The sequence below is a fragment of the Zootoca vivipara genome, chromosome 1 (assembly GCF_965207765.1).
Source record: "Zootoca vivipara chromosome 1, rZooViv2.hap1.1, whole genome shotgun sequence".
NCBI lineage: Eukaryota > Metazoa > Chordata > Lepidosauria > Squamata > Lacertidae > Zootoca > Zootoca vivipara.
In genome coordinates, this window is record NC_142582.1 from 17,374,208 (window position 1) to 17,398,369 (window position 24,162).

The 24,162-nt window shown below is 44.5% G+C and overlaps 2 protein-coding genes across 3 annotated transcripts in view; one reads left to right on the forward strand and one right to left on the reverse strand.

Moving 5' to 3' along the window:
• SSB (small RNA binding exonuclease protection factor La) lies at positions 1–20,656 on the forward strand. 2 transcript variants are annotated; one of them, XM_035135683.3, is made up of 12 exons: positions 1–103; positions 6,231–6,305; positions 7,038–7,141; positions 8,684–8,858; positions 10,503–10,610; positions 10,720–10,820; positions 12,910–12,981; positions 13,096–13,138; positions 15,192–15,332; positions 17,934–18,120; positions 19,018–19,146; positions 19,781–20,656. In XM_035135683.3, exons 2-12 carry the CDS (start codon positions 6,240–6,242, stop codon positions 19,879–19,881), a joined length of 1,227 nt encoding a protein of 408 aa, XP_034991574.1. In that variant the 5' UTR covers positions 1–103; positions 6,231–6,239; the 3' UTR covers positions 19,882–20,656. The 2 variants fall into 2 exon arrangements, with proteins under 2 accessions (XP_034991574.1, XP_034991584.1); XM_035135693.3 differs by lacking the exon at positions 1–103 and adding an exon at positions 5,386–5,533.
• The window catches only part of METTL5 (methyltransferase 5, N6-adenosine), a 10,451-nt gene continuing 6,000 nt past the window's right edge, over positions 19,712–24,162 (reverse strand). The window contains 5 exon segments of the mRNA XM_035135702.3: positions 19,712–19,963; positions 19,965–20,000; positions 22,452–22,501; positions 23,726–23,777; positions 24,049–24,131. Of these exon segments, the coding sequence (XP_034991593.2) occupies positions 19,910–19,963; positions 19,965–20,000; positions 22,452–22,501; positions 23,726–23,777; positions 24,049–24,131 (275 nt within the window). The 3' untranslated portion in view covers positions 19,712–19,909.

Consider the following 24,162-nt stretch of genomic DNA (forward strand, 5'->3'; position numbering starts at 1 on the left):
GCCGGCGAGAGGAGGACGGGAGCGCGTAAAGGCGCACGGAGAAGCGGCGCCGGCGGCCTACGCGATCTAGAGAGGGAGAGGCCGGGGTTTGCCTTGAGCGAAGGTTGGTTCGTTTCCGCGGGCGCGTAATCCTGGCTCCGGGCTTTTTTGGGAGCGCCTACCTTGCGCGCGGCTGCCCGGAGCTCGTTCCAGGCTTGGGGGGACGTTCCCACGTGCGTCGCGGCCGCTCCCGTGGGCTCCCCGGGTGGGATTTCGGGCTTCGTAGCGCTAAGTGGGCAGGTGGGTGGGGAGCGAGGAGGATCGGCTTGCTTGCGCGCCTCCGCCGGCGACGGGTTCCCACGACGAGGCCTGCTCTTTCCCCCCGGCCCGGGGAAGGAGCTGAGCTACAAACAGGGCCCGTGTACGCGCGGCAGAAGCAAGTGCTGGAGGTTCAAAGCCCGGGACAGTTGAGATTTCTTTCCCCGGGGGGCTTGCTCGCTGTAACACTCTCCGGACGTGACCTACACGTGTAGGTCAAACCCCCGGTGCCTGCGGAATGCGGTGGTCGTGGGGTCTCTTTGGGGAGCATGGATGCACCGCTTGGGGGGAGGGGAGAGGAATCCGTCTCTTTTCCCGCTTTAAGGCTTTCTTCGTGTGTTTTTTCTTGGCTTTGCTTTTAATGCACGCGAACTGCACGTGAAGGCGGAATGGGGAACTTATCGGAACACGCATCGGACGTGTTCAGGGGAGAAACTTGCATTTTAAATGTCCAGGGCGCTCTTTCCTATTGGAGGTGGCCGGCGAGGAAGAGCAGCACGATGCGCTGTGTGCGTGCAGATTTGGACCACGTGGAGGATGGTTTGATTGGCAGTTGGGAGTCCTTTGCTGCAAATGCTCATGGAGGAGTGGCAAAGGCTCGACTTCCCGATTCTAAGGGTTTTCGTTTTGCTTCCCTTTCTCTCATGGGTAATACACAAGAGATGAGCTCTCTCTCTCTCTCTCTTTTTGGTAGGATCTCTTTTGTAAAAGTGAGGTCAGGCTGATATCAGTTTGGGATTGGGATTGGTGGCCGGTATCTAGAACCAGTGGCGCTCTTTAATCTCTTAGCGTTTCTCAAACTTGGATCTCCAGCTGTTGTTGGACTACAACTCCCATCATGCCCTAGCTAGCAGGACCCAGGGATGATGGGAGTTGTAGTCCAACAACAGCTGGAGATCCAAGTTTCCCTCACCCCTGAAAAAAAGAGGGGGAAGGGTTGTTATTTTTATTTTCTGCTGGTGTTTATGTTGTTGGTTCTCCCTAAATAGCTTTCCTCCATATCAGAAAGGAAGGGTTGTTGTTGTTGTTGTTGTTGTTATTTAAAGGAGACTCTATCTTTTTGCTTACTTGCCCTTCCTCCCTTTGATAAAAATGGAGAGATTGGTGGGAGGAGGACTTGGGGGGGTGGAGGGGAGAAGATTTCGCTGGCTGCCTAATGCTGAAATGGGAGGTTGGGTACCATGTGAGAATGATGGGGAGGTTATTTTCTGTCAGCAGTGTAAGCAAATGTGTCACAAGCAACCCCTACTGAATTCAATGAGGCTTACTCCCAGGAAAGTAGAAGTAAGTTTAGTTGAACTCAGAGGGGCTTAGGCATGCACAGATTCCACTTAGACCTCTGAGCGAGGAAGCAGGTGGAACTAGACTAGTAAATCACTAAAACTACTCTTAATTTGGTTGGAAATATATCACATATAATATATGGAAGTTTATTCAATATTTTTATTAACTCTACTACTTCCTTACATTTTAAGGCCCTCCACCGCTGCAGGGAGCCTCGTCTCTAGGCCCTCAGCTGATGTGGGGCAGCGTGGTACACCCTCGGCTGCTATGGGGAGGTGCGGCAAGGCCCTCCGCTGCCGTAGATACATGTCGTGATATTTAGCTGGTGATATATCGTGATGTTGAAAATCAGATATTGCTCAGCCCTACTCTTTAGCTACCGGTGATGTTGCCTCTTCTGGGATATCAACAGCTTTGCTATGTAACAGGAGTTCAACAAGTCGAAAAGCTGGCCTTACCCAAGAAGAGAACAGCAATAGTGGGCAGCAGCATTTAAGATTGCACGGCAGTACAGTGGTAGCTCGACTTACGAAGACGATCCGTTCCGCGGCGCTCTTCGTAAGTCAAAGTCTTCGGTTGTCGAAGTGCCCGTTTTGCGCTTCTGCGCATGTGTGAACTGTGTGAGCAGCTTCTGCACATGCGCGGACCGCGTGCACGGCGAAAAGACTTCTGGGTTTGTCGACTTCGGAAGTTGAAACCTTTGGAAGTCGAGTCATTTGGATGTCGAGGTACCACTGTAATGGTATTTTTCAGCATGTGAAAACTATAAACAGCAGTGCAAATGAGTCAAAGGGTGGGGTAGAGGTTCTAACTCCTCCTTGGTGTGCATTAAAAAAAAAACAACCACAATGTGATTTTCACACAGGAAAGGGGATTTTTTAAAAAAACCCACCGTCCATTTTGCCTACCCTCTCATTCTGCTACAATGGATAGATCCAGCCAGCGTAACATCCCTCCTAACTGAGGGGAAATGGTCACTGTGGAACTTTTGGGCTGTGGAACTTTTGGGAGGAGGGAATATGATGAATTTTAATTCTATGTTTTCAGTGAAAGCCATGGTACCTCCCCATAACCTAGCCTTCACTGAATGTCTAGATTTGGGACCATGTCCCTGGGCACTGAATGTCTCTGCCGCCCCACAGAACACCTGGAAAGGGCTTGTAAATGCGTACAGATGTCTGTACACAAGCGTCTTATGAACGGTCCATGTCACCATTAAGAACAGGAGGTCGGAATAGGCCAATATATATGTGCACTGTCTCTGGATCAAGTGACTTTTTCTTCTTTAAGGTCTCAGAAATTCTTAACCTACTTCAAGGTTGTCATCTGAACCAGCCAGATGTCGCAGTCAACCCATCATTTGAAAAATGAGACTTTAGAACAGTCTTGCCCCCAAATGGCAACTAGGCACCCCGTTTGGGTGGTTGTAACCTTGGAGCAGAGTTTTTTTTAACAAGCCAATCTTACTGATCAGTGACTACAGTACCATATGAGCACTGATCCAGAGCATATTTTCTACAGCGTTTGTATTTGCTTACGTGTAAGATTGGCTTGTTAAGAAATTGAACTGCATCCTCCTCATATTAATTCTTACAAGTCTGGCTGATGAAGAATTGATCAAGATTGGCTGATGAAGCACTGAACGAAACAGATTGCTTTCCCGGAAACTCTGTTCCGGCGATATTTGGTGACGGATTATGTATATATTGAACTTCTGAATTATTTTACTGCGACTGGTGAAGAAGGGTTAGAGACTTTGGCTGTAATTTCTGATCATTTGTATTAGCCTATAAATATTGTTTAGTGCCATTGTTATTGGTGTTATATTGTTCAGAGTGTACGAAATTGGCCAGGCGCATTTTGCACCGGGCTATCGGCCACTTGCGTCCACCTGACATGGAGATGCACCTGGAGATGCACACCTGGGGATCGTTGGATCTTGACTGTTTTCACACACTAATACCCACAATCCTGTAGAACTCTATCAGTCATATCTTATCTGCACAATTTCAGGAACCAAAATGCTTTCAATGTGCAACCTTAAAGGCAGCAGTGAACAATTGTTGCAGCTTGTCTTCACTTACCATACTTTTCCATGTATAAGACACCCCCATATATAAGACGCCCCATATTTTGGAGGGCTCAAATTTAATAAAATGGGGGGAGATGCCACAGAGTTGTTGAGCTTTTTTTTGCAGAGGATTGCCCAGAGTTGTTGAGCTTTTTTGGGGGGGGTGTTACCCTGGGTTGTTCAGCTTTTTAAGGGGGGGATTGCAAAAAATCGCCCACCCGCACGCATAGCAAAATCTGACTCTCACCTTTCCCCTTGCCGGCAGAAGCTGACAATAGCCCACCCAATTGCCGCAGCGTCAGCCAATCAACACCACCCATTGACGCAGCAACCAATAACACGCACAATACCTGGTGACAGCTGCGGCAGCAACCAATCAAACGTCCACCCTATGCACTACCCATGTATAAGACCAGGCATCCCCAAAGTGCAGACCTCCAGATGTTTTGGCCTACAACTCCCATGATCCCTAGCTAAAAGGACCAGTGGTCGGGGAAGATGGGGATTGTAGTCCAAAACATCTGGAGGGCCGAAGTTTGGGCCCTCTGCCCTCCTCATAGTTGTGAAGGACATTCTCATGTTATGAATGATCTGTGTCACCATTAAGAAAAAGAAGTCAGAATATATGTGGAACTGTCCCTTGATAAAGTGACTTTTCTTCTTTTAAGTTCTCAAATTTCTTAACCCAGCTCAAGGTTGTCAGCAGACAACTGATAGTCAGTCACAACCAATCCATCCTTCGAAAATAATAATTTAGAGTTGTCTTGCCCCAAAATGGCAACTACCGTGTTTCTCCTAAAATAAGACACGTCTTATATTTATTTTTCCTCCAAAAAAACACACCACAGCTTATTTTCAGGGGATGTCTTATTTTTTTATTAAGTATTTTTTTATTAACCATGCATTTTGTAAAGTGGGCAAGGTTGGGGCTCGGATCCGTGAGCGCTGCACCGCTTGCCGGCTTTTGCTCAGTCGGGGCGGGCTGTTGCTGGCTCTCACCGGGTCCCGGGTCTCACCGGCTCTCATCTCGGGGAGGCGCGCTGTTCAGGCTCCCGCTGGGTTGGAGCTCGGCGAGCGCTGCACCTTTTGCCGGCTCCCGCTCAGTAGGGGCTCGGCGCGGCGCGCTGTTGCCGGCTCCCGCTCAGTCAGGGCTCGGTGCGGCGTGTGCTGCGCCTCTCACCAGGTCCCGCTGTGTCGGGGGTCGGCGTAGCGCACTGTTGCAGGCTCCTGCTGAGTCGGGGCTTGGCGAGCGCTGCACCTCTTCCCTGCTCCCGCTCAATCGGGGCTTCGTGCGGCTCGCGCTACAGCTCTCGCCGGGTCCCGCTGGGTCGGGGATCGGCACGGCGCGCTGTTGACGGCTCTCCCGGGTCGGCCCTCGTGGGGTCCTGCTTGTCGGGGCTCGGCGCGCTGTACAGCCGGGACCTGCGGCTCTCGCAGGGTCCTGCTGCAGCTCTTGCTGGCTCCTGGTCAGTCGTGACTCCACGTGGGACACGCTGCTGGGCGATTTGGCGGGGCAGCAACATCCGTTTCTGGGCGCCGACAGGAAACTTCATTTTCCTTTTCCTCTTCCTTGGCGCCATCCAGACCTGCTCCCCCCCCCGGCTTATTTTCGGGGTATGTCTTATATTTATTCTACCCTTGAAAAGCCTGCCATGGCTTATTTTTGAGGCCCGTCTTATTTTAGGAGAAACACGGTAGACATTCTGTTTCGCTGACTGTAATCTTGGTTTAAGGAGCTGTTTGGTGCCTAGCTCTTACACCTGAGTTTCTAACACTGGCTCATGGTTCTCTGCTGCCCAAAGGGCAGGGCCGGCCCACCCATGCGACAAGTGGAAGCGACCACCTCAGGTGGCAGGACCTGCAGAGGCAGCAGATTCCAAGGTAGATATTTATTGCCCCCCCCCTTGATCCTGATGTAGATCTTCACCCACCCCTACTTCCCTGGCTGGGAGAGGGACTCCATTCTGCAGTTCGCCTCAAATGGCAAAATATATTGGGCCGGCCCTACCAAAGAGTAATGGATAGCGCAATTTCTTATTTTCATTAGGCACAATGGGGAGATGCTGGATGTCCTGAACCAGGGCCAGGAGGTGGTTCAAATCTGAAATGTGGGGCGTATGTTTTTCAGACTTGCTTGGAAATCAATATACATTTACAACCGTGTTCGACATTTGCCAGGTGCATTTTGCACCTGCTCATTGGCCGCTTGCAATCAAGCGAAGATGCCCGGGCGCCAGGATCCTTGGATCTTGCCGGTTTTCACACACTAGCGACACATCCTGTAGAATTCAACCTGCTATGTTTTGTCTGCGCAATCAGAATCCATTTCAGGAGCCCAAAAGTCATGTTGGAAAAACATTACTTTTGAGCCGTCTGGCCAAAAAAAAAAAAGGAGGAACTAGGCATTTCGTTTTGGTGACTAAACTCATTTGCCGCCTAGTTTATATATCTGTGTTTCTAACACAGATTAATAGAAGAATGTTCTATAATTCACTAGAGGCAATTGCTGATAAAGTAGGTCTAAACCAATTAACTGAGCCCCAGTGCTAAATGATGTAAAATGTTGCTCTGATTACAGGTGGCAAAAATGGCCGAAAACGGAGACAGCGAAAACATGTCTGACTTGGAAAGGAAGGTCTGCCAGCAGATTGAGGTACGAATATTTGTTGAGACTAGCATAGCATTAATACAAAAGGCCTGTTATAAGCTTTGTGTAGCTGTCTTGGTTGAGTACTTAAAATGAGGATTTCCCCACAGCTTAGAACTGTTTTATTGCTAATATCAGCCTGTATCAGCCTGATGTTTTGGAATAGGACTCCCCATCTGCACAGCTTTGCTGGCCGATCGCTGATAAAAGTACAATACTTCTCAAGTTGAACAGACTTTTGTAATAACGAAGATTAAAAACGGCCTTGAAAAGTCAGGCAAGAAGCTATAAAGGGTTCTGCAGCTGCAGAAATCCTCCGTTCTGATGAAGCAAGGGACAAAATGCAGTCCAGGAGATTGAGATGCAGCCCAGGAGATCTTATCAGAACAATTTTAAGCATCCACAAATTGTGTGTCACAATTGCCCGTGTGTGTGTGTGTGTGTGTGTGTGAGTGTGAGTGTGTTGAACTCAATAATGTAGCTTCATCTGTGCTGATACTTTCCATCCATCAAGCTTCTGGCAAGCAGTTTGTAATATAAAACCATTGAGGGAACGATGTTTAAGGCATTTTAAAATGTCGAACAGAAACCCGGACTTTCAGAAATGTGTGCCGTAAATTCCTTAAGGAAGGCTATTGGAAGCTCCTGTGCATGGAAGCTGGCTTCTTAGTGCTAAATGAAGCAGTAGATTGTCTTTGGCTTCTAATATTTGTGTTGCTCTTCATACTTGCGTGATAGTACTATTTTGGCGATCACAACTTGCCACGGGACAAGTTTCTCCAGGAGAAGATAAAGCTGGACGATGGCTGGGTGACTTTGGAAACGTTAATCAAATTCAACAGGTAAATCTATGGGTGCTTCTTCAAAGTTAACTTAAAGGAAGGGAAAGCGGGGACGGGGTTTTTGTTGAGTCCTATGAGTCCTGCCTCCCTCATCTTCTGCATCCCATGTTGTCCAGCAAGGCTTTAAGCCAGGCTTCCTCAACCTAGGCCCTCCAGATGTTTTGAGACTACAATTCCCATCACCCCTGACCACTGGTCCTGCTAGCTAGGGATCATGGGAGCTGTAAGCTGAAAACTTACTTATTTGGAGGGCCAAGGTTGAGGAAGCCTGCTTTAAAGGGTTGTAGGTGAGGAGAGATCTACAGGTCGAGGGATAAAACTACTTCTATGAGCTTCTCACACATCATGGATTTGATTTAAATCATAGCGATTTAAATCACAATTTAAATCACTAGTCAGTAAGACTTGATTTAAATCATTTTTTAACAAAGACTCATTCTTGCTGGTATAATTTTTATTTACAACCAGATGAAGGTTTCATTTTTGGAATAACAAATTTTCAGAGTAGTTTTTACAGTTATATCAAAAATTACTGATTTGGTTATACTATTAGAAATACATACATAGACAGATAATTGTGAAATTATTGTTTATATTCAGACAACTTTTCTGCTGTACTTTATTGGAAGGAGAAAAATAATCATTTCCTTGATAACAATTTAAACTATTTAACTAAAACAATAACATTATAGCATATGTATCCATGTTTGTTAACTGATGTGGTTAAATGATTTCATGTTTTAGCATACATGAAAAACTTAAAACTTAAAACAAATCCTTATTTCCTGATGAATAGCCTTTGGACTATAATGTAACTTAAATAGAAAACTTATCTTTAGAAAGATTCTTCCTCCAAAAGCATTTTATTTTTTAAAAAATCTGAGTTAAATAAAAAGTATCCGATTTAAATTTTTAAAAATCCAATTTTTTTATATTAAATGATTGATTTTTATCTACCCTGTTCTTGCGTGACCTTACTTTGGGATGTTCAGTAGAAGATACTGTAGTGGTTTCAGTTTTGAGAATTGGAGCAGCCTTCATCATGTTATCTGAATGCAATGCAAGCAATTTTTTATGAATTTAGTACAAATCTAGTAAAAACCACATTATCACAGTACCCAACTACAATTCAATTAAAAACGGAGCCAATCAATCAAAAACCGAATTGAACAATTTGAGGTGACTTCCCAGGCACTGGTTTCAGGATATGAGGTTCTTATTTCTTCCTGCTTTCATAATCTTCATTAATCCATTTACAGCAGTGCCAATCTTAATCCTTTGTTTAACAGCCAAGGGTTTCTTGACTTTCATTCGTAGTTGCAAATTTATTAACTTTAGTTTCTGCAAAAGGAGTTTGTGTCCAATACGTTTCCTGTGCGAGATATTGATTTTCCATCTATTTCTAAAGGGCACCTACGCTTCCACATTTTCGCTCAGGTTGTATTTAGAGGAGACTTAATATAATAGATCTCTCTTTTTTTTATTTAAAAAAGACGAAAACAAATAACCTCTCTTTACCCACCTTTCCACCTTCCTTCCTAGGTTAAATCGCCTCACAAAAGACTTCGATGTAATAGTGGGGGCGTTGAAAAAATCAACGACTGAGCTGATGGAAATTAGCGAAGACAAAGCTAAAGTCCGAAGATCTCCAAACAAACCTTTGCCTGAAGTGACGGAGCAATATAAGAACGCGGTTAAAAGCAGATCTGTGTATATTGTAAGTGGGAACAATGTGTTTTAATGCAACCGGATTTCAAAGGTTCTAGTTGGGGGGACCCCAACTTCTTTGCCATTACTGAGGACACCCTGCGTGTTGCAAAGGATTCTGGGAAGCATATTGTAGGCCCCGGGCTTCACTAGGCTCAGTGAAAATGCACTCTTCCCCAGGGAAGATCTACAGTGGTACCTTGGTTCTCAAGCTTAATCTCTTCTGGAAGTCCATTTAAAAACCAAAGCGTTCCAAAAAGCAAGGCACACTTTCCCATAGAAAGTAATGCAAAGGGGATTAATCGGTTGCAGATTTTTAAAAACAACCCTTAAAACAGCCATTTAACATAAATTTTACTATCTAACGAGACCACTGATCCATAAAATGCAAGCAATAAACAATGTACAGTACTGCAGTCACACAATCAATCAATCAGTAGCTGAACTGGGTTCTACATTGTCACAAAAACAAAACAAAAAAGCTACAAAAAATGCAAAATAAATAGCAAAAACAGACAGGCCTCAGTGTGGCACTTAAATCGAAAGCGCAACAGTAAAAATGGAGCATGTTCAGCTTCCGAAAAACGTTTGCAAACTGGAACGCTTACTTCTGGGTTTGCAATGTTTGGGTTCCAAGTTGTTTGAGTACCAAGGCGTTTGAGAACCAAGGTACCACTGTACTATGAAAATAATCAAGCTGAGGCTTCAGGGCCCCTAATCCCAGAGGAGCCCCAGAAGTGACTTTAGCCCACATTGCTTAAAAAAGCTAGGTCTAGTCGACGCAAGTTGAGTCGCATGACTCAAATTGATTATTTTTTGGTTGTATGTATTTCAGGGTGGATTTTATTTACATCACATCAATTTAAACCACAGTAAGACTTGATTTAAATCTTTTTTTTTTTTACAGAAAGACTCATTCTTGCTGGTATAATCTTAATATTTACAACCAGATGAAGGTTTCATTTTATTTCCAGAGTAGTTTTTGAAGTTGTATCAAAAACTGCTGATTTGGTTATACTATTAGAAATACACAGATAATTGTGAAATTATTGTGAGGTTTAATCAGTTAACTGTTTCTATTTGGACAACTTTTCTGCTGTACTTTATTGGAAGGAGAAAAACAATCATTTCCTTAATAACAATTTAAACAATTTATTTAACTAAAACAATAACACGTATCCATGTTTGTTAACTGATGTGGTTAAACAAAAAACAAAAAATCTCAGACTTGAGTTTTAGCACACATGAAAAACTTAAAACAAATCCTTATTTCCCGATGAATAGCCTTTGGAGTGCAATGTACTGTAACTTAAATAGAAAACTATCTTTAGAAAGATTTTCCCTCCAAAAGCGTTTAAATAAAAATTTAAATAAAAAATCTGTTTTTTAAAAAAATCATTGATTTTTATCCACCATGCCCCATATTATGTTACCTGGTAACAAGCAGTTTAGCTTAAGTTGGCTAATTCTGCTTGACATTCTATTTTTGCTTGTCACGAGGGAGGCTCTCAAATCTAGTTCTTTACCACTATCACTCCAGCTCACGGTTGTTGTTCACAAACCGGCGGCAAGACTACGTCCGTGTAAATACCCTAAACATCCCCAGATATGTGTCTCTGAATATGAAGTAACTGACCGAATCCTCGATTTTCAGAAAGGTTTCCCACTGGATGCAACCCTTGATGATATCAAGGAATGGCTAGATTGTAAAGGCAAAGTTGAAAACATTCAGATGCGGAAAACCATTCAGAAAACGTTCAAGGTAACTCCTTTTTGACAAAGCTCTGCCAACTCTTTTTAATTATTATTATTTTTCTGTGGGAATATTCCACCGATCTAAATTAAAACACCTCCTTTTTTACTTCCTTCAGGGATCAGTATTTGCAGTATTTGACAGCGTCGAATCTGCCAAGCAGTTTGTTGAAACTCCAAACCAAAAATACAAGGACGCGGAGCTTATTGTACTGTTCAGGTGAGTTGTATATTTGATGTGCTAACGCTTAGGGCTTATAGAGAGTTACGAGTCACCCATTTGCTACCAGGTCAGTGTGTTACTATTAGTATTCAAAGCCCTTAGCAACATTGGACCGGTTTACCTGCAAGATCACTTTAACTCATGAGTAGGCAAACTAAGGCCCGGCGGCCGGATCTGGCCCAACCGCCTTCTAAATCCAGCCTGCGGGCGATGTGGGAATCAGCATGTTTTTACATGAGTAGAATGTGTCCTTTTATTTAAAATGCACCTCTGGGTTATTTGTGGGGCATAGGAATTAGTTCATTATTATTTTTTCAAAATATAGTCCCCCCCCCAAGGTCTGAGGGACATTTTCCTGCTGAAAAAGTTTGCTGACTCCTGCAGTTTAACCCATATATGCCCACTTATAACCTCTTTGATCTGTGGAGCTGGTGCTGTCACAAAATACCTGATCCACATTTCTCAGAAATTGATCTCTTAGTGTGATGGCATCTAAACTTTGGAACTCCCTGCCTGTTGACACCAGGCAGGCATTTTCACTTTACCCATTTTGGTGCCCGCTAAAAACACTCTTGTTTATACAAGCTTATCCAGGTATGTAGAAAATTGCGTGTTTTAATCTGTATTTATTTACTACTGATTTGATTTGATTTTTTTTTAATTAAAAAACCCCCGGTTTTATTCTTTTTCCAAACTGCTTTGAGGTGTGTGGGCTTTTTTTTATATAAAAAAAACCAATTGCAAGCTGAAGAAACAACAGAATAGACAGCAAAGATCACACACCTAATAACAATCTTGATCTGATGCAAAAATAGTCACAGTAACTTTAAATTAAGCAACTTCTGTCAACTTCTCCCAGTATATTGCAGGAAGCTCGTTGGTAGATTTGTTTGAATCTCTTTACTTAAGCCAGTGGTGTCCGAACTTTTTTCAAAGAGGGCCAGATTTGATGAAGTGAAGGGCCGTGGGGGCTGGCTAAGAGCCAGCAGAAAGCAAAGTAGTAGTAGTAGTAGTAGTAGTAATAATAATATTTATACCTCGCCCATCTGGCTTAGTTTCCCCATCCACTCTGGGTGGCTTCCAACAGAACATTAAAATGCAATAATTTCTTAAACATTAAAAGCTTCCCTAAACAGGGCTGCCTTCAGATGTCTTCTAAAAGTCTGGTAGTTGTTTTTCTCTTTGACATCTGATGGGAGGGCGTTCCACAGGGTGGGTGCCACTACCGAGAAGGCCCTCTGTCTAGTTCCCTGTAGCTTTGCTTCTCGCAGTGAGGGAACCTTGGTACTCTACCTCAGTGTCCGGGCAGAATGAAGGGGGTGGAGACGCACCTTCAGGTATACTGGACATTAGTATCAGAAGAGAGCAGCAAAAGAGTCAAAGCGGAAGGTGGCTGTGTGACTGGCTTTTTACAGGGTCTTACAGGGTCATGCCCACCTACCTGGTCACACTCAGAGGGAGGATGCTCTAGAGTCTAGACAGGTGTGACAGGTGTAACATCCCCCTGTGTGTCCACTCTGGCTAAACAGGAAGTGTTGTACTTGACTGCTTATGTTACATCCCACGCCAAGTTGTAAAGGCAAGCTTTGATAGCCTTGGCAAAGGAGCCTACGATCAAAGCTGGAGTGGACTTTTGCTTGTAAGTCTCTTGGCAGACGCTCTTATTTTTGGGTGTGCTCTGCAGGAATCTTAGCTATAAAGTATCCTTGACAGGTGGCCATCCAACCTCTGCTTAAAACCCTCTAAGGAAGGAGGATCCACCACTTTCCGAGGGAGATCTTTCCACTGACAATGGTAGCTATTTCTTGCAGTCTGAGGAATAGAGCACAGTGGGGCGAAGAGTCTCATCGTGCTTTGAGGGGGGGAAACAGATGGCCAGTTTTAATAAGAGCTGATTATTATTATTTTTTGTTACAAAGCCAGTCTTTCGGTCAACGCTAATTGGTCACCATTGTCTATAGCAGCACCAAGGCGGCGATTAGCTTGCTTCAAACAACAGCCATACATCTTAAGGATGGCTTTCATATTCCTTCCGTTGCATATAGTACCCCTAAATTGGCTGAATTGAATTATATATTCCGTGCAGGGATGATTACTTTGCAAAGAAGAATGACGAGAAAAAACGGAACAGATTGGAAGCGAAAGCAAAGGCCAAGCAGTAAGCGGAGTAAACTTTTTAACTTTGCAATGATCACCGTTTTTTTTTTTTTTTTTTTGCCAGCAATGTGCTCTGCTTAACATCACAATCCTTTTTCTTATTTTTTCGTCGCAGGGAGAAAGAGGAGAAACAGAAGCAAGCAGAAGATGCTGAAATGGTACATGCCCCTTGATTTCACTGACGAAACTGTGTAATCCACAGTGCCTCTGTTTCCCCCATGTAATTTAGAAGGATAAGGTGGAAGAATAAAGACTTGAAAAGCAATTAGCTAAGACCAAGCTTTGAGTCTTCTCTCCTGGACCTGTTAAGAACAATAAAACAAACAGGAAATTTTTCACCTGGGTTCTCTAAAACACACGGCGCTGTTTAGTAATTGTGCACTTGATTTCTTACACATACTGGGACTGAGCCAGTAGTCAGCCCCAACATCTGTTTTCAGTGCCAAGGCTCAATCCTAGAGCATATGAAGTAAGCAGGGAATGCCCCTGGGCAGGTATAGAGTGCATTTTTGTCCTAGATAAGAGTAACTGGCCATGGACTGGGACTAGCTGTAATGGACTGGGACTAGTTTGCACAGGAACCTGAACCTTGACAACATTTCCTCTGCTGATAATTCCCCATATGGGGCAGCTGCATATTCCTGCATGGCAGAGGGTTGGACTAGATGATCCTCAAGGTCCCTTCCAACTCTACAATTCTATGATTCTTCTAGAAATTTAATTCCGAGTGCCTCATTCATAAGGGCTCTTCGCCTAGTGCTGCTGGAGGTATAGGAGACCTAAAAAGCAGTTCTTCTTTTTTTGTTAATAGGTGGTCCTTGTATTTAACACCTTGCGCGGTAGACAAAAGTCACCTGGAATTTCATTCAAACAAAGGAGCTGGCTGTAGGAGGAAGGGGCTTCTCTTCCAGTCCACTTGGTAGAAGGATTTTTTTATTTAAAAAGCTAGTCAGCATTTTCATGCTAGCCGCAAACTTAATTAGCCAAGGCTACGTTTAGGCCATAAAACGTAGGAAAACGTGGAAAAGGCTGTTCTGACCCAGGTGGGAGAGAATTGTAATGGAATGGTTCATAAAGAGTTGTGTGGATAAGGCTAAAGGCAACAGTTTACCTGTTCAGTTTCAAGTTTCTTCCAAAATAGTCTTTTGGAGACGAAACTCAATTGCCAAAGTGTGTCTGGGATTGTAAACCCCCCCCCCTTTTTGGATAACTTTTATTCAATTTCAATTGCAATCCAATAATAGCCTCGTTATAACAATGCCAAATTATAATACAGTGAATAATACCAATCATTGAGATTACAATTTAGGTGGCCTTCCACGTGCTAGAATTGATGGTTTGGCGATTTTTGTTTCTGCACTCCAAAATCTTACAAATTTCAAATCAGACTAGAGTGTAATACCCCTTCTTATACCACTGTCCTGTGCTAAACTAGCTTTCCCGGAAGAAGCAGCGCCCCTCCCCCCCCCAATTCCAGATTTAATGTGATCATTGGTACCTTTGTATGCACAGGGTGGGGGGAGACGAGCAATGCCAAATAAATTGACATTATTTGAAGTCGCGGCCGCAAGACTTTGAGCGCATTGGTTTTGTGTTGGTACCACCATATACTGCAGGATGGTGTGATCCAGGGTACTCTTGTCTTAACAGAGGTTAGATCGCTGGAGCATGCTTGGGAAACTGAACATAGAAACAAGCCGCACATAGCTGGAAGCTTGCAACTCAAAATGCGATGGCTATTAGGAGCCACCAACAGCACTATGCAGCCAAAAGCACTGAAGGAATGTTCCACTTCAGGTGTTCTTTCATGACATCATAATCACATGGTGGAAGGGGGTGGAGCTGTGTTGTTTGGAGGTTGGGGAATGGATCCTCCCAAAGTGTGGGTGGCGGGGGGGGGGCTGAGCCATGGAGCCATCTGAGGAGTGTGGAGGTACAATGGCGTGGACCCCACCCTTACTCCATGTGATTATTATGGTAGCATGAGAATCTCTGAATGGGGCTATTTCAATGGCCAGGAACTTGGGAACTCGCTAATGGTCTATCTACAAGCTTGATCCCCCCCCAAAAAAAAACACCTTGGAACGTTCCAAGTTTGCATACTTCTCTTTGTCAAACCAGTCTCTTGCTTGAAGTCTTGTTAAATCCTGCAGGGTATACATGTCTGTCCTGTCTAATGGAATCTTTTCCCTCCCCTTTTGTAAATGGAAGAAATCTCTGGAGGAGAAGCAAGGGTGCTTGCTGAAGTTCTTTGGAGACCTGGAAGATCAGACTTGCCGAGAAGACCTCCATGCCCTTTTCTCTGGCCATGGCGAAATTAAATGGATAGACTTTGTCAGAGGTGCCAAAGAGGTCAGACCCGGGGGTTGCTGCAACTGGCGAAATGGTACAACCAAATGGGGCAATGTTTTCAGGATTTGCTGCGCTCGCTGCCCAATACGATGGTGGTTCTCTTCAAAACGTATATACACCAGGGACGTCCAACTCCCAAGAGATTGCGATGTACTCACAGAATAAAAATCTGCAGAGGGTTCAGTTCAAAAGTTGTGGAGCTTTTTTAAGAAGAGGAGGTAAAAAACGTTGAGCTTTCTTTAGGGGAGGACGGAAAAAGTCACTCGCCAAAAGATCGCTCAGGAAACAATCAGCTTCACAGTGAAAACTCCGTCTTCTGTTCTAGCAATCATGCGCAAATGGAGGACGGGGAGAGGGGGCGGGGCTAGATGCTCTTTTTCCCCAGCAAAGGGGGAAAAAAGTCAGTGATCAACTGCACTCCACCTAAACCTCTCGGGGATCGACCAGAAGATCGCAGTCGACCGGTTGGACATCCCTGGTATATACGATCTGCTAGTACTGAAAATCAGAATGGAAAACTTGGCAGAAACATTCGATTCCTCCTATCCAAGGCACTCTCATAAAACAGGGAGCATAAATTTCATTCTTGCTTGCTAGACAGATTGCTGAGATTGCTTCGCTTTATCCTTCTAAGCAGCAAATTAATAGGTAGAGTTAAAACTTTGCATTGTGGTGAATAACTAACAATGGGTCTGAAACCTAGGAGACCTGTGCCCTGCCTTAAAATGTTTTGCACTCCCACCAAACCCCATCTGATGGTCACAAATGATGGAAGTTGTAGTTCGAAAAGCACCTAAAGGGTGTCGACTTTTCCCATCCCTGCCTTAAACAAATTGGGTGGTATTTCAACTAAGATTTACTCAGAGTACACCCATTGAAATTAATGAGCGTAACAAAGTTAGGTCCATGAATTTCAATGGTTCAACTCTTGAGTAATACCACCCATGGATGTGGCACACGAGCGATGTCCCAGGAACCAGCGCTAGTATAAAACACCCCAGGAAACACTGGCAGCTGCTGGCTGAAGGAGCTTTTGGAGGGCTGCTTTATGCTCACAAGCTACTGGAACTGGTTAATTCCCCTCTTCTCCTGGGAAAGAGAGAATAGTTAAAAGGGCAGAGTTGTGGGCAGTGACCCGTGTGCTGCTTTAGGAACATAGGAAGCAGTATTGTCTATATGGACTGGTAGCGGTTATCTGGGATTTCAGGCGGAAATTTCTCCCGGCCCTAGCTGGAGATGGCAGAGATTAAACCCGGGACCTTCTGTGGGCAAAATCGTTGCTCCGGCACTGAGCCGCCGTTCTTCGGGTCCTACAGTTGTTCTGTCTGGCTTAGGGCTCAGATGAAAAGAACAGTAACTAATGCCAGTACAAGTTGTACCTTGGAAGCCGAACACCTTTGAACTTGGAACATTCTGGCTCCCAAAGGATTGAAAACCAGAAGGGATTGGTTCCGGTTTTTGAATGTTTTTCGGAAGCGGAACGTCCAGCACGGCTTCCGATTGGCTGCAGGAAGCTCCTGCAGCCAATCGGAAGCCGTGCCTTGGTTTCCGAACTGTTTTGGGAGTCAAACGGACTCCTGGAACAGATTAAATTCAAAGACCAAGGTACAGTGGTACCTCTGGTTACGTACTTAATTCATTCCAGAGGTCCGTTCTTAATCTGAAACCGTTCTTAACCTGAGGTACCACTTTAGCTAATGGGGCCTCCCGCTGCCGCTGTGCCACTGGCGCAAGATTTCTGTTCTCATCCGGGTTAGTGGAGTCTGTAACCCGAAGTGATTGTAACCCGAGGTACCACTGTAGTGGCTTATCTCAATTTTTCACAATAATAAACACATGCTTTTTCATAAAAGCACCCGTTTTACGGCAAATGCATAATGACTTTCAGATATGGAGACACCGATGAGCATGATATAAAACGGAGTGAAACTGAAATGTAATAATTGTATAGGCACCTAATACCCCTTAACCTCTGTCCGAGTTGTATTACATGTGGCCAGTACAGACCTAATACCGCAAAAACAGCTTGTGTTTGTGCACACCTGCACAATGTCAGGATTTTAGTTGTATGGTTGTTCAAGGCTTTGATTTTTTTAAGAGAGGTATGGTTTTGTATCTGTGCACTGTGTTCATGCCACACCCCAGTAGAACCATTCTTCCGTCGGCTACTACGTGCACACACCTGTTATATGCCACCACATGCCCCGATATCTGTGCACTATTGTGATAGATGAGTCTGCGCATAGTGTGAATTTGGTGCTTTTCTGTAGAAGTGCGTGACATGCTGCTGCTGCGTTAGAAAGGAAATAGGAGTACTTAACAGTGGGGGCTGCCTTAAGAGGCCTCAGAGGAGTGATTGGTTATGTTCCTGCGCAACTGGATAGAGTCAAAAAGAGTGTTCCAAAAAACCCAGTTTAGGCCGAGGCCTCGTGGAAGTGCTTGCCCTGCGTGGTTCCTTACCGCTGCATCCATTACGACTCAGCGGCAAATTATGCTTTCAAACCTTAGCCGTCTCTTCTGACTGCAGGGAAGCCATAGAAAGAAAACACCTGAGTGGGACGGTTGCGTATTGATATAACGACGCTGCGTTTCTGCACACAGGGAATCATCCTGTTCAAGAGCAGCGCCAGAGAAGCGCTGGATAAAGCCCAGGCGGCAAATGATGGGAGCCTGCAGCTGCGAGGCAGAGAGGTTACGTGGGAAGTGCTGGAAGGAGACGCGGCGAGAGAAGCGCTAAAGAAAATCATGGAGGGGCAGCAAGAACTGTTGAACAAAAAGAAAGGAAAAGGTGATGTTTTGCCTTGATTTTTCTTCTCTAATTTAGTTTACCTTCTTGGAAGCCTCATGTGGATGGATAGTGGGTGTTGAGCAAAGCAGTGGGCTGCTCTTCTCAAGTAGGGTCCCAGTCGGGGGATCTGCCTGCATCAGACTCTTTGGTAGCCTGCAGAAGCCATGTAAGGACAATGAAGATGAGTCCGGCTGGATCAGACCTGGGAGCTATCTTGTCGAGAAATGGTTTAATGCAGCGGTGGACCACTTGCTTTTGGGAAACCTGCAAGCCAGACATGAGCAGCAGGCCAATGCTGGAATAGCTCAGTTGGCACAGAGCATGGCTCTCTTAATCTCGGGGTTGTGTGTTTGAGCTTCATGTTGGGCAAAGCATACCTGCATTGCAAGGGGTTGGACCAGGTGACTCTTGCGGTCCCGGTTCTAGGAATGCTGGAAGAGCAGCTTTGTAGGGGACTGCAAAACTGGCCGTGAACTGGACTGTGCAGCAGAGGGGAAAGCCTATGAAATAAGATCATGCTGGGGCGGTGAGAGCGCTGGGGTTGTAATCCGAATTCTGCAACCGATTCGCACACCTCATTGCTCATGGTTGGATAGGCAGACTAAATCTCGGCACTGTGCGTGAAGGCGATGCACGAGTTCTGCCGGCGGGGTTTGATCTATGAAGGCTCACTCGCACATACCGGCAAAATGCTTGGGGAGCGTTGCACATGAATATGCTTTGCAGAAGGTCTAGGGTTCAAGTTCCAGGCAGGGCAGGGGAAAAGTGGGAAATTGCTGCCTGTCAACGTTTGGCTTAGATAGATAGTTGAGGTTGCAAGTTTTCTTATCCTCTTGAGATGCGTTGCGGTAAGCCCCTGAAGCTGAATATTAAGATGTGCATATTCTTTCCTAACAGGCCGCAAAGGTAAAGGAAAAGGTGGCAAGGGACCTCAAGGTGCGCAGGACAGGAAAGTGAAATTCCAAGGCAAGAAAACGAAGTTTGAGAGTGAAGATGAAGAAGAGGGTGAAGATGAAAGTGTGACGGGTGAGCGGTTTCTTTTATTAGAACCAGATTCTGAATGCATGCATTGGGTTTAGCATCTCGTACTTGGGTTTTTCTGGTTCCAAATACAGCTTCCCACTGCAGAATAGAAGGGCTAGGTAACTCAATCTCACATACTGTAAGTTGGAAGTCTTTGCAGAACTGTCTACCCAGAACAGGCAAAGGTAGTGCTGTGCAATAGCAACTCCAGCCAACCTGATCTTTCAAGGGGCAACTAATAAAAAGGCAGTGTTAGAAAAATTATCTGCACGAGAAAGCCAGTACGATTGGTAGTTCAACGCCAAAATACTCTCCCAGCACACTGGGCTGTGTTTAGCATCCAGCTTGTTCAGGCTTTTGCAGCTGGGGGGAAATGGCTGATCAGTCAGAATAGGCTCAGAGGCCTCTGTTACTTCAAAATAGTCACTTGCAGCTGAATCTGTTTCACCTTGAACAGCTGCAGGTCGGAAGGGGAGAATGGGTCACAAGCATTCCTCAATATTGTTCCATCCAAATACGTAGTGTGGTGTTGTTCTGAGAGAGACAGCAAGGACTGCTGCACAAAAAATTTCAGCAATACTTGTTTTATTGGCAGAGGTATGGATCAAATACTAAGCGAGCTCTTGAATGTTTTTAGGGGCAGCGAGTCCAAAGAAAAGACCACTGGAAGAGGCTGAGAAGGAAGAGCCTGCCCGTAAACAGCTGAAGACAGAAAACGGAGGTGGAGATACAGAATAGTACTCCCAAAAGCATTGAGGGTTTTCTTTTAAAGAAACAAAATGATTTTGTTTTCAATCATTCCTCCGTTCACCCTGTTATCTGCAAGAGAATCTAATAAAATCGACTTCGATGTCCACCTGCAAAAAGGGGATAGAAGAAAGAGTTACATTTAAGATTATTTCTTTGGGGTTTTTTTTAAAAAAAACATATCTTTTTATAATAGCTTTTGGAGTGAAATCAAACTGTGTTGTCCCTCTTAACATAAATGGGACTTCCCTTTCCTCTGTTCTCCCCTTACAACCTCCCTGCATGCCCCCCCCCCAAAAAAATATGATCTGGAGGATTGGGGGCAGGGACTGTGGCCTGGATAAAAGCATAAATGTTTGTTATACAATGCACCAGGAGTTGCCAACTCTTCTCGTAGGCCACACACACTTAATTACGGCAACCTTTTCTATTGACTACAACAGAATGCTCTTTTCGAGCCTAATTTCAGCAGTGGGGAAAGGCAGGGCAGCGGATGCCGTAGGTCCCCGGGGAAGGCTTCTGCAGGAAAATCTCTGCCCGTGGGCACCATCCTGGTAACCCCTGGGCCAAAGGGGAAAGGCTCAAGAAAACCGAACCGCCTTCATTCAAAACTATGTACAAAAGTTGTATTTAGTATATACCAAATAAACTTAATGTGCTTCAGTGTTGGAATTCAATGAATTATATTGCAGTAAGTTTCAGAAGTGGAACAACTGGTGTACCACCGTCTTGAGTTTGATAAAATAAAGCAAAATGTGTACAGTTACCCGACTTGCGTGATTTGATTCTGAACTGCTTGCCAATGCTTTCGTTAAAATAGCTGCCTTCGAAATTCATTTGCTTTTTCTGTTTACCACAACAATGGGAGTTTGGCTGTGTGTGTGATCAACCTGGTGCTTGTAAAAAGCCTTTCTTGGCATCCCTCAAGCAACTAGGGGCACATGTCATTTAAGTTGCTTTTTCTTGCTTTGCCACATGGATTTTTTTTAATTGAGATGGGCAGGGTTGAGGAAGAGGAAACTGCCATTTCCCCACCAGCCACGTAGAGCCCCTTAGAGGTTTTTTTTTCCCCAAAAAAAAATGGGGGAGAGAAGGAACAACAAGGGCCACCTTCCTTGCTCAGTTATTACTTGCTTGCCAGAAGGGAGTTGCTTAGTACTGCAGAGGGCCTTAAAAAAACTGTGAGTGGGGACAACCTTGTGTATGTGAGAGAGATTGGGGGGGGGGGAGTTGCATGTATGAAAATAGGTGGGTGTATCCACCTTGTATATTTTTGCTTCTAATTGAATATGGTGCTTTCTAGCAGCAGCACTTGCGTGTGAAAAATCAATATGGTATAATTGAGACCATCAGCACACTGCTGGCTTCATGCTCTGTTAGTAAACAGAGGCTTAGTGTAATGTTTACCTGAATCTCTGCTGGCCAATACTCTGTTGTACCACCTGCTTGTATCATCACCAATTTGTTTAGGGGGATGTGTACAGTGGTACTTTGGTTCTCAAACTTAATCCGTTCCGGAAGTCTGTTCCAAAACCAAAGTGTTCCAAAACCAAGGCACACTTTCCCATAGAAGGTAATGCAAAACAGATTAATCCATTCTAGACTTTTAAAAACCACCCCTAAAACAGCAATTTAATATGACTTTTACTATCTAACGAGACCATACTGATCCATAAAATAAAAGCAATAATCCAGGGGTCCCCCCCAAACTAAGGCCCGGGGGCCAGATGCGGCCCAATCACCTTCTAAATCCGGCCCGCGGACGGTCCAGGAATCAGCATGTTTTTACATGAGTAGAATGTGTCCTTGTGGGGCATAGGAATTCGTTCATCTATATTTTTCAAAATATAGTCCGCCCCCCCCCCCCAAGGTCTGAGGGACAGTGGACCGGCCCCCTGTTGAAAAAGTTTGCTGACCCCTGATAATCAATGTACTGTACTAAAAAAGAAAGACAGTATTGTAGGTGATAAAAATTGTTTGGATTGGGGGCTTTTATCGATTTCCGCAGTCACAATCAATCAGTAGCTAAACGGGGGTTCCACACAGTCACAAAAACTAATTGAATAAGCCTCAAAAACAAAAGTGCAAAATAAATAGCAAAAACAAAAGCGCCAAACGTAATCCGTTCCGGAAGTCCGTTTGACTTCCGAAATGTTCAAAAACTAAGGCGCAGCTTCTGATTGGTGCAGGTGCCCCAGAAACAATAACCGACAGCCGCATCGGACGTTCGGCTTCTATTTACACTTCCAGGTTTTCGGTGTTTGAGACCGAAGGTACCACTGTATACATAATTGTGTTTAAAATGGGTTTCATGTTGTACATTAGAGTTAAGTGGTTTCTGGGGCTGAGCCATTCTTAAGGCCTCTGGTCCCACAGAGTTGATTCTCGGGATCCTGATTTCTGTTCCCGGATCCAGCTTTAGTGTCCGAACAGTTCAGTCACAGAATACAGAGAGCTCCCTGCCTAAAAGGTTTTCATACGTCGTCCTAAGCGTGTGGGTCAGTTAAAACTACCAAGTTGCTATCTTCACTCTGGCTCAAGAGTGATGTAATAATACTTGCCGATTTCTTCTTGTGAAACTTGAACGAGGCTGGTAGGTCGTATCTCAGTTCTGAAAACAAAATGAGTAAACACATTCAGCTGTAATGGGTGGTATCAGGCAATTATGTCTCTGGGTGTAAATTGCAAAAGCGTTAGGGAATAATGAAGCAAAAGCAGGTAAACACGAATTGGGAAGAAAACACAAGTTTGCACAGACTAAATGCATTTTAGATACACGGCCTGTTTTTCCCAGGGCCATCAACCATCAGCTGCTGTGTGCTAAGGATTCTGGGAGAGGGAGGCAGGCAGGTGAAGGCGACAAAGCCTGAGCTAGGGGAACAATGCACTTGCCACAAAGGAGGACCATCTACACCTGCCACCCTCGAGGAAGGTTGTTGCAGGCTTGTTATGCATGCTGCAATTTTTTAAAAAAGCATTTTGATATTTGTAATCTGTCTTAGAAGAACCTATACCAGTGTTTCCCAAACGTGGGTCTCCAGCTGTTTTGGGACTACAATTCCCATCATCCCTGACCACTGGTCTTGCTAGCGAGGGATGATGGGAGTTGTAGTCCAGAAACAGGAGAGAAGGCAGGATATAAATTAAAATAAAATGGATATTGGAGGTCTAAGGTCTAAGGATATTATTTGTCTAAGGTTTGGATGGGGGGGGGACCTACATTATCGGACAAGCAGTAAATCACCTGATCTACTTCTAAAATGCAATTTAAAAGATTTTTTTAAATTGTCTGCTCTTATTTAAGCACACTTATTTCCCCTAATAGCCAAGTTCTCAGGGCAGCTCAGCCGAAAAAAACAAAACCCTAATTGCTCCTACATCGTATGTAATCAAGTCAGGATCGTCGTAGCTCTTACAAAGACTTTTGGAAGCAGCTCTTTTGAGTTTCGTGTTTTTAGGCACTATAAGACAACCCAAGTACAGTCAAACCTCGGTTGCCAAACGCCTCCGTTTTGGAACGTTTCGACTTCCGAACGCCGAAAACCCAGAAGTGTTCTGGTTTTCGAACGCTTTCCTGAAGCCGAACGGTTTCCGCTTGAGCACAGGAAGCTCCCACAGCCAATCAGAAGCCGCGCTTCAGTTGTCAAACATTTCAGAAGCCGAATGGGCTTCCGTAACACATTACATTCAACAACCGAAGTTTGACTATTAGGCATAACCTGGGTTTTCATTTTTTTTTATTAAATTCAAGTTGCTCTTCCTCAGCCTCCCATGTAGCCCAGACCTTCAGCAAGGGGAACCATGTGCCTTTAAGGCTTATCTAAACAGCTCTTACCTGCTAAAACTTCCATCTTCACGTTCCATTCATCTGCTTTCTTCTGGATATGCTAAGCATGGAAGAAATGCAAGGTGTTTAGTGGTCACCTTGACAATCAGCAGAAGTGTACCTGATCTTTTAAACTGAAGCGATAACTCTGATAGGACTGCTTCCATCATGACCAAAGGGTAAGAATCCTAAACATTGACTGTTGTAATGTAGCTGATTGCCAAATTATGTTTCAAAGTTGTGGTCTTTGTGTCGCTAGAGCTCCCATAAGTTCTGACCCACTCAGTTCCTGTGATATAGGTGGAAAGAAGACAAACTTGCTGGAGATGTACCTGTCGGGTCGAAGTCTTGTGCAAGGAATATACGGCTGTTCTTGCCAACTGCAATGCTGTCTTGAGAAAAGCCATATCCATGCCTAGGAAAATGAAGAGAGTTGTTACGTTTCA